The following is a 17,160-nucleotide window of genomic DNA, read 5'->3' as shown; positions in this document are numbered from 1 at the left end:
ATTGGAGTAGAGAAAGTGGAAGAGGAACCTCTGGTTATCTTAGTTAATGGGGTTCCAAAAAAGAGTAAGAAAATCTGGCAAGATTTAGTGGATGTTAGGAAAGTCAAAAAGGCAACATTGTATTTGATGAAAAACAATAAGTACTACAAGAATTTATATGTTGCAGAAGAGGAAGTAAGTGAAGAAGAGGACAGCGATTTGTGTGCTGGACAAATTGAGAAAGTAGAAGCCTCTAAAAATGAAGAAATATATGAACATTATAGTGTTCATCCTTTGCATTCCAAGGAAGTCATGGGGAATGCTATTGAGTTGTTTCAAATGAAACAAGCCAAAGGGAGTCCCATTAGTGTTTGGGAGGAAAGTTTGGAAGCTCGGTGTTTCCCACAACTATTTCCAACAGGTCAAGGAGGAAGATATGATGAGCGACCTGATCAAATTCCTGCTTCTGAATACCGGACTTTACGATTGTATGCAGAAGATCCTAGGTTTCGTCAATGCATTCCCTATTTGTTTCATCTACTGTTTGAAAGCGATCTGTCTGGACTGTCATATGCAGTGAACCACATCTTGAAAAGTGGTATACAGATGCAAAATATCTCAGCAAGGGACTTTATGGATAAAGTCAATGTGCAAGACAGTATTTTCGATTCTCACCTGATTAATCTCATGGCATGTCAGCGTGGTACTAATGAGTACTGGTACCGTCGACATGGAGATTTAAAATGTATGCTGAGGAACTTAGGAACTCCCACATGGTTCCTCACTCTCAGCTGTGCCGAGTATGGCTGGGAAGACTTACTTGAATTTCTACGAGAGGCAAATGGAAACATTGAAAATATCGAATTCAAGACACCCGGAGAACTGTGCTCTTTGGATTCAGTGAATGTATGCAGGTACTTCAATCATAGATTTGAAGCTATGATGTCTTTCATCATGAACAAGAAAAATCCACCTCTTGGAGAGGTGTTGGATTTCTTCTGGAGAAAGGAGTATCAAGCAGGAGGTGCTCCTCATATACATATGCTGCTATGGATCAAAGATGCACCCAAATTTGGAACAGATCCGGATGACTTAGTGATGAGTTTCATAGAACAGTATTCTACATGTGCTGTTCCAAAGACAAAGGAAGACAAAAGCCTAAGAGAACAAGTTTTATGCTTTCAAAGCCATCGTTGTGGAAAGTACTGTCGTCGTAAATTCAGAAACAAGGACAAGTTCTACACAAAATGTCGTTTCAGCTTTCCACGACCGGTGATTTCTAAAGGAAGAGTGAACAGTTTGATGTCTTCGCTGCGACATAATGTGACGAGGAAATCACCCAAAAATGCATACAATTTGAAAAGAAACGAAGAGTCCAAGTACATCAACGACTACAACCCAGTGATTTTGTCCATGTGGAATGCTAACATGGATATACAGTTTGTGGCTGATAACTGTATGGCTGTGGCTCGGTATGTGACATCTTACATCACAAAAAAAGAAAAGACAGAATTGAAGGATATGTGGGAGGACATTTCCCATGAAAAGAGCCTCAGTAAGAAGTTGTACAGTTTCAGTTTGAAGATGTTGTCGCATCGAGAAATCAGAGCTTACGAATGTTCTGACCGGTTATCTTCAGCAAGTCTCTATGCCAAATCTAGGAGTATCATTTGGGCGAGTCTTGGTCTTGCTGCAACACGTAATCGAGTTCTGAAACCTGTATGGGAAATTGAGTATTTGGCGGAAAAGGAGCCAAACAGTACAGATATTTTGAAGACCAACATGTTGGATACATATTATCCAAATAGAAGCAGTCACCTCGAGAATGTTTGTCTGTATGAGGTTCTACAAAATTACATATTCAAGAGGAACATCAAAGAAGATATTGATAAAGGAGTGTATGCTGTAATTGGAAGTGAGGGATGTCTGGTCAAGCAAAGAAAATGCCCATTGGTAAATCATCGAAAATTGAGTGGCGAATCTCCTGAAAGAAAAGAGTTTTTCTATTTAGCTCTTTTGCAACTTTTCAAGCCTTGGCGTGCAGAAGAGGAACTGCTTGGAGATTTCCTCTGTTACGTAGACTCTTTCAATGCAGCCAAGGACACCATAGAATGTCCTGTTTTTCCAAAATTTCTAGAAATGTTGAATGCGGAAATCGAGCAGGAAGCAACAATTGCAGCCGAGATTGCTAGAGACAGTTCTCAGGACAGTCAGAGTTCTGTTTCATTGAGTCAGGATCCACTAGGAGGACCAGTTATCGAAAATGAAGCTGCCACTGCCATGATTGAAGTGGAAAGAGCCATGGCACATGCTCAGGAGGATGCGGTTAACTTAGAAGACTTGGAAAGACAACTCAACGTTGAGCAGAGGAAAATATATGACGAAGTTACCAACCAAATTGATCATGGATTAAGTCATGAGAAGAAAGAGTGCTCATGTATGTCGTTGAAGCCTGTCCGACTGTACGTGAGTGGAGAAGCAGGAACTGGAAAAAGTTTCCTCATTAAAGCAATTTCATGTTATTTGCAGAAAAGGACTGAGTCATCGCTGTCTTGTGTTGTCACCGCTCCAACTAGACTGGCAGCACATAACATTAAAGGTATTACTTTGCATCGTCTACTGATGCTGCCAGTGGAGCATGATAACAAATTACAATACCACACGTTATCTGGAGATGCTTGTTGCGAAGTTTCAAGAGTCTTGAGGAAAATGAAACTTCTTATCATTGACGAAGTAAGCATGGTTTCCAATGTCATGCTTGCCTTTGTGCATTTGAGAATGCAAGAAGTTCTTAAAACAGAGTATGATGTGTTATTTGGTGGCAAACACATCATTGTTTTCGGTGATCTTCTGCAGCTGACACCAGAGAAAGGACAACCAGTGTTTAAACTACTTACACATGAAGATACCAGGAAGTGCTTAGGGAGCATTGGCAACGTTAATATATGGTTGAACTTCAATTATGCTGAACTGCGTGAAAATATGCGTCAAGCGAAGGATGAAGATTATAAGAATATTCTACAAGATGTTAGAATCGAAAAGTGACCGAGCATGGGAAAGAAGCTTTACATGCACGATTACTGTCAAATTTGTATCCAGAAGAAGACGGTGTGCCAGAGAATATTTTTCGGAAAATTACTGAGAAGAAATCTGGAATATGTTTGATGCCAACTCTTGCAGAATGTGCCATCTTCAACAACAAAATGTTGAATTTAGAAAACCAAGAGATTGTGAAACTGGAAGCTATTGACAGAATAGAGCATATGGGAGCAACAATTATTTTGTCTGAGAATTTGAAATCAAAATTGGATTCATTAGAGAAGACTATATCTAAAACTGCTGGTTTTGAAAAGACTCTGAATGTGTGCTTAAATTGCCGTATCATTTTGAGAAGGAATTTACATGTTGAAAGAGGTCTGGTAAATGGATCAATGGGTAATGTTGTTGATTTTGAGAAATACAGAAATAGAGATGGAATTGAATTTTTAAAAATTAAATTTGATGGCATTGAGGAAGTACAGTTAATTGGTCGTTGCTCTGCTAGATTTTTGCTTGTAAAAGACTTATATGTTCGCCGTAAGCAGTTTCCTGTTTGCTTGGCATATGCGGTGACAATCCATAAATCGCAAGGTTTAAGTGTAGACAGTGCATTGGTGAATATTGGCAGTTCTGTGTTCAAGGAGGGAATGGCATATGTGGCATTGTCACGAGTCAGAACTTTATCGGGATTATACTTGATTGAGTGTGATGTCACAAACATTTGTGCGGATCTAGATTGTGTTAAGGAATACAATAGGTTAAGAAGAGAGTATGCGCCACATTTGCCTCAATATCCTTTGTTTGAGAAACGTGTGGTAGGCCGGAAATGAAGAAATGTGACCAATAGTAGGGAGGTTGTAGCAAAAAGACGAAAAGTCGATGAACCCGAAATTATAAGCAGAAAGAAAATGGATTCTGTTGAAGATGTTGTTGGTTTTCAATTTGAAAATAGTTCTGGTGTCAACTGCTATGCTAATGTAGTGGTTAATGTTGTCTTTTCTCTAGAAACTTTAAAAGAACAGATTGTGATCAATTCGGATCAAAGTTTTTGCTGTTTACTGAACTCTGTGTTAGAGAAATGTAGCACTGATAGAACAAAAATAGAAAGTGTGTCTGAAATTCGAAATCTGTTAGACAAATGTTCAGGTCAAACGCAATTCTCTCAAAATATTCAGCAAGATTGTCAGGAGTTTTTAATGTATATGCTTGATGTATTGCAAGATGAAGGTGTAGATGTAGATCATCTGTTTGGCCTTTCTTATAAATGGCAGCATGACTGTGAGAACTGTAGGGTATCAAGTACTACTAGTGTAGACTCAGAAAGATTTATATATTTAACTTTGCCAGACAGTAAATCAGTGTCCTTTAATAAGCTAGTAAAAGCAGCCGATCACAACATGGAGTGTAGCCAATGTAAGTCTGCAATGCTGTCCACATTATTTATACGAACATATGGCCAGTATGTCATTTTAATGTTCCAACGATGTAGGCCTGATGGAACAAAATTGATAACTTTAATTAAAAATGTTGTGGCTTCGCAGTTGTCAATATCAGGAAGGACTTTTGTAACTACAGCAATTATATATCAAGACGGTCCTTCAACAACATCAGGACATTACACAGCTTATTTGAAGTCTAGAAACGGCTGGTCATTCTGCAATGATTCTGTTTTAACTTTCAAAATAAATTTGCCTTTTGACCTTAAAAATTCTTACCTGGTGTTTTAAAACCAAAATTTTAGGGAAAGAATCTCGGGATTTGCTCTGAGGAATTTCAAGAGGTTCTAATGGCTCCTACACTATTTGGCCTTGAGGATAAGTGTAGTACAGAGTAAAAAGTTATTTTTGAGTTTTAAGTAGTTCCTGAAAAAAAAGAAGGTTTTCTTACAGAAAGTGGTGGGCACGGATTAGTTAAAGGACAACAGAGTATTTCCCAAAGCAAACGGTGTTCTTACCATAACACTTGACGTCATGGAAAAATAACTGCACTTTGAATGAGTTCAGAAAAACTGTTTCTTTTAATAAGCTAATTCAAGCAGCCAATCAAAACATGGAGTAGAGGTAATGTAAGTCTGCAATGCTGTCCACATTATTTGTACAAACTTTTGGTTATAATGTCATTTTAAAATTCCAACTATATAAACCTGATGAAAGTAAGTTTTCAACTTTAATTACAAATGTTGTGGCTACACAGTCGTTGATTTTAGGAAGAACATTTGTAACTGCAGCTATTATTTGACATAATGGTCCTTTGACAACATCCGCTTATTACACAGCTTATTTAAAATGTAAAAAAAGCTGATGTTTCGGAAATGATTCACATTTGACTATGAAACAATGTTGCCTTTTGACTTAAAAATATTCTTGCTTTCTGTTTTCAGAAGAGAGAATTTTGGGTAGGCAACTGGCCTATAATGATTCTAGGAGTTGATATAATTTTATGTACTGTTTTAAATTGCTTTGTGATTAAAAGTGATGTAGAGAATTAAATAATTGTAGTAGTCATAGAGGTAGTGTAAAAGTGTGCCTCATAGTAAGCAGTATCAGTGTCATAGGAAATGTGGAACATGAGTGAGCAAGAAGGGTGAGATATTACTAGTACAGGATTGTGAAAGTGATCTTGAACGTTTTCTTTCTGAAAGTTGCGGAAAAAGAAAATGACAGGATTTGCTTAGAAGAATTCCAAGCGTTATAAATGGCTCTTACACGATTTGGCCTTGAGGAGAAGTGCGGTAGAGAGCGAGAAGTCATTTATTGTATGTAACATATTTGTCAAAACGATGGAGCTTTTCTTTCAGAAAGTGGCGGGCTGAAAATAATAACAGCACAACAGAGTATAAGCTGTTCCTAGGACATCCTTCGACGTCATGGAAAGTAAGTTACTTTTAAGGAGTTCTGATTGGTTATGTTATATGGGTTTTTTAAACACAATCATTTTGATTGTGTTTTTTTTTCCCCGCTGTTATATGATGAATACCTTCAACTCACTGTTTTTAGTGAAATTTGATATATTCTGAGAACAGCAAAAATAAACCATTTAACATGTATAATTAATTCTGTACTTTGTATAGTGAATTTTAATTTGTACTCGTCTTATCTCATGCTCACTCATCTTTTACTACCTTCTATCAATCCTCCTTACATACTCACATTGCCTTTTGTTTTATTCTCTTTCACCCTTGCTGTCTAACTCCACTTATCTTTCAACCTTTGTTTCCCTAATCCAACTCTGCTTTTTTCTTTTCTCCCTTGCACCATTTTTCAGCTTTTAGACCTTCTGCTTCGCTTGTCTTTTCCTTCTTTCCTCCCTTTGTTTTCTAAATTAAATATTTTTGGGTTCTCCTTTTTTGGTGCAAATAGTTAGTATAACTCACCCTCACTCATTTATCTTTCTTTGTTGCCTCACTCAGTCTGTATCTGACACTCTTTCCTTCACTTCCTCTGTCTCCTCTCTCCCTCACTCTCTTTTCCTTATTCACCCTTTCCTTATATAGTTTACCTTACTCACTTTCTTTTAGTAGCTTACACAACTTCAATTTAGTTTTCTCTTTTATCCTTCTTTTCTGTCACTGAAAGTATCTTCCTTTTTTTTCTCTTAGTAATTTACTCTATTACAATTTCTTTTTGTCTCTGACTGTCTATCACAGTTTCTTTCTCTTTTTTTCTGCATGTTTATCTCTAACTTTATTTCTTTGTAAAATTGGATGATTTTCAATCTTTTCCCTTGTCTTTTCTAATTTTTAAATACATGTTTTAATATTTTTCAAATTTTTGTTCTTTCTTTCACAGATTGAAAGTATAAAAATAACAAGTGACTAAGTTAACGACAATTATAAGGTAAGTGTTTTGTACTCTTTTCGTTACATTTCTATCACATTTAACTTCTATTAGTTCCACTGCTTCATTTCTTTAACCCTCAGTTTCCTGCCTTTGCTACTTCCCTCATTCCTTTCTCTATTACTTACTTACTCTACCCCTTCCACTCCTTTTCTCAGTCCCTCTGTTCTCATAGTTCCTCACTCCTGTTCACTCACTCCGTCTCTACTCCTCTTACTGTCTCTGACTGATCACTCTTTCACTACTTGTTCATTATGCTTTCTCCCTGTAGTTCAAGAACACTATGTTATTTACATTTCTTTGCTGTTTCAATTATTCCTTTTCTCTCACTTCTTCTTTTCTGCTTTCTGTTTTTTCTCTCTGTTATTCCACATGTTTTAACCTTAGTCACTGTCATACATCTTGTTTTATTCCTATTTACATTCACTCACTCTTTTCTTAACACTTTCCCTCGGGGTTGTTCTTTTAGTCCGGTTCTATCCCTACCTCTCATTCCACATCCTTTACTGTTTTTCTTCTTAATTTGAACATTCACTCATATTCTCCAAGAAACTCTTGTTTATTATTCCTCTACTCTCCTTTTTTTCTTTCACTTCCTTATCTATTTTGTGTTTCTCAATTATACCCTCTTTCATCTTTTCTTTGGTAAATAGATGTATTAAACAGTATCTCTGTGTTACTCCCTCTAGCTGTCTTTCTTTTAACATTACTCTCTGTTTCCTTCCCTTATACTCACTCTTCCTTTTAAAAAAAAAAAAAAAAAATTTGTATCACTTCCGGTTCGCGTACCGGCGCGCGAACCGGGAAGCGAATCAAAAGAAATAGAGGTTGCCAGAGTGCTAAACATTCTAGCAATTTTTTATAAAGGGGAGGTAGTTCTGAAAAGAACTTTTTTTTATTGTTTTTGTTGTTTTATTTTTTTTATTATTTTTCTGAACATTTTTTTACTTTTTTTGTATTTTTTGAACGGTTTTATATTTTTTGGGGGGGGGGAAACGAAAATCATTGATTATAACGGGCTCAACAGGAGCAACAAAAAAAAAAGATAATTTACTTTCTGGGGCGTTTTGGACATTTATGATTTTCAATTGCTACGTTGATCAAATTTATGCTACTCTCCCTGTAGCAAATTAATTTGCCGCAATAAATGCACACTTGCTTCACTTCCCCGAACTTCAACTGGATGTTGGGGACCGTCTCCCTCGCCTCTGGTCCCGTCACTGCCTCTCCAGATGATGTACTGGCCACAGGAGGGGGGTTTTCCTGCAGGTGACGTACCTGCGCAGCACTATAATTTATAGGGTGCCACCTCTCCATATGCCGATGCATGGTGTAATTGCCATAGCTGTACTTCTTATCAGTCCCTCTGGACAGATTTTTTTTTTACAGATGAGACAGGTAACGTAGCGGGCATTAACTTTTTTTTGGCCCCGGGGAATTGAGTAAAATTGCCAGATGTAATCTTCTTTTACATGGGACCTCCTTGGTTCTTCAGGCAAAAACTGCCTCCTCTCTTGCTCCTCTTCCTCTTCTTCTTCTTCTTCCTCCTCTTGATTGAGGATTACCTGAGGAGGTGGTCCTCTCTTCCTAGGAGGTGGTGGTGGTGGTGGTGGTGGGGGTGCACCAGCTGCAGCTACTAATGAAGCCATTGCTTATTAGTCAAAATAGGTCTTCCTCTCACAAAGTTGAAAGTCAGAGTGAGAAAAAAGGTGGGGGCTTTCATCATTTGGGAAAAAAAAAATTCTAAACCAATGAAAAGTGTTATTTTTAGGTCACATGACCTAGCCTTACATCATTAGGAAACCAAAAGTGAAATGAACCAATGAAAAGTTTTATTAACAAGTCACATGACCTGTTACGCTTACGTTACGCGCTGCGCGCCGTGCCCCGGATCGCTTCCGGGGAGCTGCGCTTCGCGCCTCGGTTTGCGCTCCGGAGCACTTCCGGGTGCGCTAATGCGGCGTGTCATAAGACGCATTACGCGAGAACGCCATACGTCGCGCTTACGTGATGCGTCACGATGTTGTTTTCTAACGCGGCAGTTGCGCAAACGGAACGTTTACCGGTTCGCAAACCGGGTCGCGGCACCAAATTGAGCTAACGGGAAGCTACCCGGTTCGCGGACCGGGAGCGAAACAAAAAATAATAATTAAAAAAAAATACATAAAAAAATTGTATTAAAACATATAAAATATATTTTTCGATTTAAAGAAGAATACATTTTAAAGCTTTTGATATTTGCTATTAAAAAACCATTGAAATTCACTGAAAAAAACATAGGTTATAGACCATATATAGTTAGGAATTAGCATTTACAAAACCTTATTTTACTCACACAAAAACATTGAAATTCGCATATATAGTTAGTTGTACTAACTATATATCGCGCATCCGCAATCCACTGCTGATCATGTCACATATTACATCATTCATGACATGGTCAGTGACATCACTGATGATATCTCAAATGACATCACTGATGACATCACTGATGACAACATCCAGTGACTGTGTATTTCTGTAAAGTTAAAATATGTCTTACATATTGAAGAATGAGTGGATGTATAAGTGTCTGGATGAAGGATTTAGTAGGTGCGTGACTGACTGTATGAGTGAGTGATTAAATGTGTCTCACTGAATGCATGGGTTAGTGACTAAACTGTCTTAATTTGTGCATCATTATGTCTGTTGTTCTGTAAACTGCTGCATGTGTTGATCAGTAGCTATATGAGTAACTATATGGGTTATTGATTGGTTGCCCAAGTATTTGTATGGGAGACTGAGTGTGTGTGTGGGTGGCTGGGAGGTGTATGACTCTGTGCATAGATGTGTGAGCAGTTGATTCACTAGATGTATGGGTTCAAAAGTGCATGTGGAAACAGCTGTATGGGCGGTTGACTGTGTGCATGAGTGTATTGGTGAGTGAATGGATATCTCAGTGCTACATGTCAAAGTAAGTACATATGTAAAACACAGTACATGTGAGAGTTGACAAATATAAATAACTGTGCATAAAGAGCTAGTGAATGTGTGAGTGGCTGTATGGATCATTGTGAACTTGTATCAGGGATTGTATAAGAGAGTAAATATGTGTTAGTATATGTTTGAATAAGTAAGGTGTGTATAACTGTATAGTTGAGAAAATGGAGGTGTGATTGATTCTTTGCATGACTGAGTAGGTGTGTGAGTAACTCCATGGATGAGTGACAGTCTGTGAGTGTCTGTTTACACTGAGTGTATCTAAGGTTATATTAGAGTCTGAAGAGGTTCATCGTATTATCACATGAATAATGTCATCAGTGATGTGCTCAGTAATGTCATCAGTGATGTCATCAGTGATGTCATTTGAGATGTCATCAGTGATGTCATTTGAGATGTCATCAGTGATGTCACTGACCATGTCATGAATGATGTAATATGTGACATGATCAGCAGTGGATTGCGGGTGCGCGATATATAGTTAGTACAACTAACTATATATGCGAATTTCAATGGTTTTGTGTGAGTAAAATAAGGTTTTGTAAATGCTAATTCCTAACTATATATGGTCTATAACCTATGGTTTTTTCAGTGAATATATATATATTTATATACATACATGGTCTGAAAGCGGCACGCTCTTGCTACTGGGGCCAGCGTTAGGATATGACCAATATCTGCAAACATTTACCAAGCAAAAACAGATGACACTGCGCTCTCACGGGCTCGGAGTTCCAAACAAATTTAATCAACACATTCTTGCCATTGCAGCTTTGATCACAGTGACAAGACTGTTGTCCATTGCAATGTTAATTGCTTTTCCCTTTTTATCCCCTCATAGGAATTCTGGCACATGTAGTGTTATTATTTCAGCTCAAAGTGAAAGATGTATTTCTATTGTTATTAAGACCAATACAGTCCATGCTTGATAAATAGTCTCTGCGTAACTATCCCTTCAATATATAACAGAAATATGTATTCAAGTTGCCAGTGTTTCTAATAGGCAGTTCACAGTTGCTGTTTATACCAGACATGGTTACACTGAGGCCCACAAACCCTCACTATTCACAGGGTCGCATCGGCATGAGGGAAATATTTGGCAAGGACATATGCTCACCATCTCCTGTGAGGCTGTCCCTGGCATGTCTTCCATTGCAGGGGAAACACCAGGCGTAATTGAAGTCATTGCCTATCCAGTCTATTTCATTTTCAAATGCATAGTACAAACCCAGGAGACTGGTGTCCCTGGTTTAGCCTCTGCAACAAACTTCAGATTTCACACAAAACCTTTCATGCTGGGCACTGCAGCCGCTACGTATTAAAACATGAAACAAAGATTTGCATAGCTTGGCGAAAATGAAAAGCCCATGGCGGTCCTCTTGATTTGCCTGTACATTTCTTTGTTGAACAAAAAGACATTATTGAATTACCACATTTTGATCATTTTATTCAGCATTTGGTTACTCTGAAAATAATCAATGTTCCTCCTTTTTAGAAAGTAATCACATGCCCTTAGTCCAATTTCGTGCTCTATGTTGATATATAAGGAAATAACGACTGTGGTGAACAATGTGTAGGTGGCTTGCCAGGGTGTGCTGTTTATATGTCATAGAAGGTCACTTGTGTCTTTCAAATAAGAACACAGATCCTTCACTAATGGTGCTAGAACGTGGTTTGTGTAATGTGACCTGGGTTCCAACAAGGAAACATTTGCTGAAATTATTGGCCTTCCAGGCGGGTTGCGTTGATCCTTGTGAATTTTTGACAAGAAAAAAGTTGTGAGATTCTCCACTGTCATATATTTCTGTTCATCTGTGTCAATTAGTCTCTTCCAGCCCGTATTCTAGTTTGTTTTGTAAATCTTTGTCCTTTAGGATAGGCTTCTCTGTTAGTTTCTCATAGCACGTCGATCTTCATTTATATAGTAGTTTTTGTCAAGAATGATCACATTGCCCACTTATCTGCAGCCTTTATCGATATCGTTTCATCCTGTTGTAGTGCCAATAATGCTCGTCTTTCCTCAATTGATAAATTGTCTTTGCACTTGATTTTATAACGTTTCTATAGGTCATGGATAACCATTTCATGAAAGGTATCAAATTTATTGGCAGGTTGCAACGTTGAATAGTAAAAAGATTATGTTTTTGCCACTGAGACTCGCCCCTAGAGGATGTTCTACATATACATACATACATGCATATACTTTATAACATGATGATTCTCAATTATTGTTATTTTCTATAGAATGCTCCATGGTTAATATTACATATGATTCACTTCTCATTTACTTTTTAAAATTTCTAACTTTTAATTCCCCACAATTCATTCCTTTTTCTCCTTTTTCTTCTCTTTTCTTTTTACTTTTTGTTTCTAAATTCCTTATTGATCATACATGGGTTTTTGTAAATATTCCTTTCATTAAAGTTTTGAATTATTTATAGGTCTACATGTATTGTTCTATGTTATACTGTCTTCTATGTTAAAACATAATTCTGTTGTTCATTATAATGTTATATAATTCACATGACCAATAAAGTCTTTCTAAAACTTTTTTAAAAGATGTTGAAGCTGGGACAATACATACATGCTTCGCCTAAAAATCTTTACACATCTCATAACTAGTACAAATATGCACAACCGAGGAAAAAAGCAATTAGTGCAATGCCTTTGCCTGTGTTTTCATTGATTAGGTCTACATGTATTGTTCTATTTTATACTGTCTTCTATGTTAAAGCATAATTCTGTTGTTCATTATAATGTTATATAATTCATATGACCAATAAAGTCTTTCTAAAACTTTTTTAAAAGATGTTGAAGCTGAGACAATACATACATGCTTCTCATAAAAATCTTTACACATCTCATAACTAGTAGAAAAAATTCACAACCGAGGAAAAAAGCAATTAGTGCAATGCCTTTGCCTGTGTTTTCATTGATTATAGATTTTTTGCTCACCAGGTACCTAAGGGTTTGGAGTTTGAAAGACCTAAATATTTCACACTTGTAGCCTGATGGGAAAAAGGACAAGCACTCCACAAGTCCATCTGCAAAGACCATCACAAAATTGTGTTTTACCATGTAGTAAACCTATTCTGCGAAAAAGTAAGGCCTTTTCAATTCAAGGAATGGATTTTATCAACTCATACCGAACAGCAAAATAGGAGAGAGCTTGGAAGGGACATTCCTTCAAATTTGAGATCTACAAAGAGATGCAACAATGATTTGCAACTGCAACTACAGGTGCAAACCACAGAAGTGTCACCGCCTCCTCAAAGGAGGTGGTAACAGGGTCGCATAGGGGAAGGTGAGCCTGTTGGGTGGCTTCCCCTTTGGGAATTGTATTGGGGGGGGAGCAGGAATCGGTGAATTGTTCCTCCCAATATCTTCCCAAATGGGATTTTTTTTCTTTTAAAACAGTATCGATTCCTTTAAGAAACACAGATTCTTTTTAAAACAATCTCTATTTGGGAATGCAAACTCAAGGATGGTGTTCTGCTGATCCTTGCAAGCCACCATTCCGTTATTTGAAGAAATTCCAGGGCCCACAAAAAACAAACTGACCACTTACTATTCAGTACTCAGGTTGTTCTGCACCCCTAAAGTGACCAAATATTTTCTAACGAGACCATCAGTGCGTAGGTCCCATCTCAAAATTTATGTCTGATCACAAAAAGTTGTGCGATAATTGTGACCACATTCTGTGACCCATCTATTTCTACATCTACCCAGTGTTCACTGATCCTGTCCGTCAGAGAAAATAAATCTAAATGGGCACCAGGATTTATGGAAGGTTCAGGATCCTAGAAATTGACTGCTACGTAACTCAGAAAGCTACACATGCATCAAGGCTTCTGCCATGACTCTTCAGAGGCAAGAATATTCTATCAAGCATTAAGTGGATGTAAAAGGGATGTTGTACCGTGGAAACAATATTTTAAAAAGAATGCATAGGTATATCTCAAGTAACTTTACTGTTGCTAATTAAAACAATTAAACATCAACAGGGAAAGTTTTCAATACATAAAAAAACTATACAATTAATGCCAAGATTCATCTGATAGTAAAACTTAAGAACATAATGAAACTGGATTTGGCTAAGCTAAAGTAAGACCTAGGAGCTTTTAAAAAATGGAGTATAAAAATTCTGAGAATCGGCAAAGTTCAGTTATATCCTTGGTAGTGAGGCAGTGTCTTGCTGCTTCCTTGCAGCTGTTGTGGTAGTAGGTCGTATCTTTTCTCTATGTCTATTACAGTATGTTATGCCTTATCATTTGTAGAACTTGCTTATGTCATTTGTGGAATTACATGATGTAATTTAGAATGTTGGTGTTTTGTGAGCTGTGGGGAGAAGGCGGTTGGTTTCTGGAGAGTTGGGATGTTTGCCCTGCTGCTCCGGTGGGTCCATAGTTTATGAATTAAATAAACTACATTTTAACATCAAGATCGACTACTGCCCATCATTATATTGGCGACGAGGGAAACCTACAAGACCCACTGGATTTCTCGGCGAATTGAAATTTTAGGAGTCTTCATTTTCACCATTTACCGAAAATCAAGCCCAAGACTCTTCTTTTATTTTAAATTCTACATTACAGCCTTCGTTTTACTGTTCTTCGGATTTACAAGGTACTGCAATTCCAAGTTTACCTTATTTAAGCGCTTCTCCCATCATTATAGCTGTTTACATTGCTCGATAACATTATCTGATTTAAAGATATATCTTAACCCTTTGGACGCTCATGACGCACTGAGCTGGTCATGAGCCACGGCGCTCCGGTGCTCATGACAAGCTCAGCTCGTCATGGCCCGTGGAACGCTCAGGTGCGGGGAGTATTCCCCCGCTGTGCTGAGCGTTCCACGGGAGTCAATACACCTGTGACGAGCTGAGCTCGTCATGAGCACAGGAGCGCCGTAGCTCATGACGAGCTGAGCTCGTCATGAGCATGGGGGCGCTGTGCGCGCCCCCTTCCCCCCCCAGCACAGCGGGGGAATAACCCTCGAGCGAAGGGGCTAATATACTGTTTTTCATTATTGAATTTTAAAGGTGCTTATGTAGATACTTGCCTTAATTTTTTCACTCTCCTTTTGCACACACTTCGAAGATTCTACAATGAAGACGGTACTCTTATTGACTTCATGGTCAGCTCTGTGCCTGAGCCAGTCTTCATAACCCTGTAAACATATGGAAACCAATGGGCTTGTAAGAACATTTGCACAATATAGATATTTATCTTCAGGCGCCTATATTTTGACTTCAGAAACTCTTGCATTTAAAAAACAACTTTGCAATTTAAACTTAATACCCTAATTTGACAGCAGCTGGAATTTGTTAGTGGTATTTTCACTCGACAGAAAACAACGTACAGGTTGCTTGACGTAACGGTGAATCAGATTCTCATCCAATACCGACAATATACAGAATGGGGAAAGGAAAGTGACACAGAATGTTATTCTTTCCAAGCAGGTGTGTCTTTTCAGATGAAAATTGCATATATTTCACATTTTGTTATAAAAGGTATATAATTTTCCAGTGTAATAATTTGAATAGACATTTCTGGGGGGGAAATGCATTACAGCTTCTTTACTTGTAAATACATTCTAAACCTAAAACCGGAAGTGAATAAAAATATTAACTGCCATGGAATTATGGAAGAATAAAAAATATCCAAAAGTACAAAAAAGACAGAAACTGTAATGTGGCATTAATCTGCAAATCAAAGTCTGAAGGATAGCAGAGAGCTGAGGCAACATCTATGCGGAGGAACGACAGTGATTCCAACTTGAAAGCACACCGCAAAGCATGGCTTCACTAATAACTCAATCGAAAGATAGCTGCTACCGATTTAAGAGCAAATGTTCGTAAAAGCGCATCCCGCTCCACCAAAGCAATGTCACCGCACAATGGCATGCGTGCTGACATTGACACATGATGTGAGTGGATGGCACACCATGTACAGTGCATGTCAAATATCATGCAAGGGGCACCATTCACCCTCTCCCACTGATGTAAAATGCAGATATTACAATGGTAAAGTATTAGGCATTGTAGTATATCAGTCCCAATACCTAGTAGCAGGCATTGCACACTTCAAGGCACAACCAGGTTGTATCAGCTACACGTGCAACACAGCAAAGGGCAGCAGACACAGGTAGTGAGACGAACGAGCAATAAGAAAAAGCAACTGACCAGTAAAATGATGCCTGGGCAAAAGCTGAGAAAGACGGTACAGACCGTTGGCCAAGTGAGAGCAATACAAGCGGGAAACATCAGCAGAATGAGGAAAGATTGCTTAGGATGGGTGAAGGATTGCAGACAACTAGCCATGTAACTGTAATGCAGTTCTTTGTACACTAGCATTGCTGTACTCAAAAAGATCCACTAGTGTCTCTAAGCAGTCGGGGTAAAGACTGTCCTAATAAAAGATGGTGTAGCTCTGACGACATCAATTGTGCATCTTGAACAACTCCTGATATGTGGAAAGGGCCTCTCAACCAATGGACCAAGAATATTCTCAACTGTAGCAGGACACCTTGTCTACTGCATTCTGTACAACATACACATTCAGACTGCCTCTGAGCCCTCAACCATAGTTCTGGTGGCACAAACTCACAGGTAGACATTTATGATTCATGTGACAATAATAATCAGTGATGAAGAGAAGAAACCACCAATCCACCTTTTCTACTCAACAGACACTCCGAGTGACCAAAATATCATGTTTAAAAGTAAACATGATCCTGCAAAGAAAAGCTCCATACATATTGTCATAATCACAGGCCGATCCACATATGCTTTTAGATATTTAGGATAGCTGGAATAAGGTATGCATCCAAAAGAAGCAACATGCACGCTAAGGCGCCAACTAGAACAAAAACACATATAAAGGATTTGGGGCACAGAGTAAACAGATAACACCATTGCATGACTATATATCCAATGGAGAAGTCTGAGAGGCACAGATACATAAAATATGGCACATCAGCATGTCACTCTAGGCGCCAGACTGTACATCTGAAGACCAGCCACAGAAGCGGACAGTAGGCATCAGATGGGATTTAATCATGAAAGGCAACTGAATACCAAGGCACAGGCAGATGGAAGACAAAATTGCCACAAAATTATGTAGATCTCTGTAAACCTAAAAACTCTAAAACCCACCCTAATTCAATGCAACAAGCCAATAAATGGGAACATCCCAGATCAATCGATACAGCTATCCCTGCGTGGGCACAAGAAGCAGTCACATGGTCAACACCTGGCAGACGCAATACGTAGAATATGCGGATACTATCAAGACAAGTAAAACCACACTTCAAACTCCTCTAT

General features: G+C 38.2%; 1 protein-coding gene across 5 annotated transcripts in view; it reads right to left on the bottom strand.

Annotated features, from left to right (window-relative positions):
* Positions 1–17,160, bottom strand: part of ATP11C (ATPase phospholipid transporting 11C (ATP11C blood group)) — a 905,856-nt gene that overhangs the window by 488,153 nt on the left and 400,543 nt on the right. For all 5 annotated transcript variants that reach the window (XM_078688608.1, XM_078688607.1, XM_078688609.1 and 2 more), the window contains exon 5: positions 14,898–15,005. In XM_078688608.1, coding sequence (XP_078544734.1) covers positions 14,898–15,005 — 108 coding nt within the window. The remainder of the gene's footprint in view (positions 1–14,897; positions 15,006–17,160) is intronic.

This window comes from Lissotriton helveticus, chromosome 4_1 (genome assembly GCF_964261635.1).
Source record: "Lissotriton helveticus chromosome 4_1, aLisHel1.1, whole genome shotgun sequence".
Lineage (NCBI taxonomy): Eukaryota > Metazoa > Chordata > Amphibia > Caudata > Salamandridae > Lissotriton > Lissotriton helveticus.
This window is presented reverse-complemented; position numbering and strand designations above follow the sequence as displayed.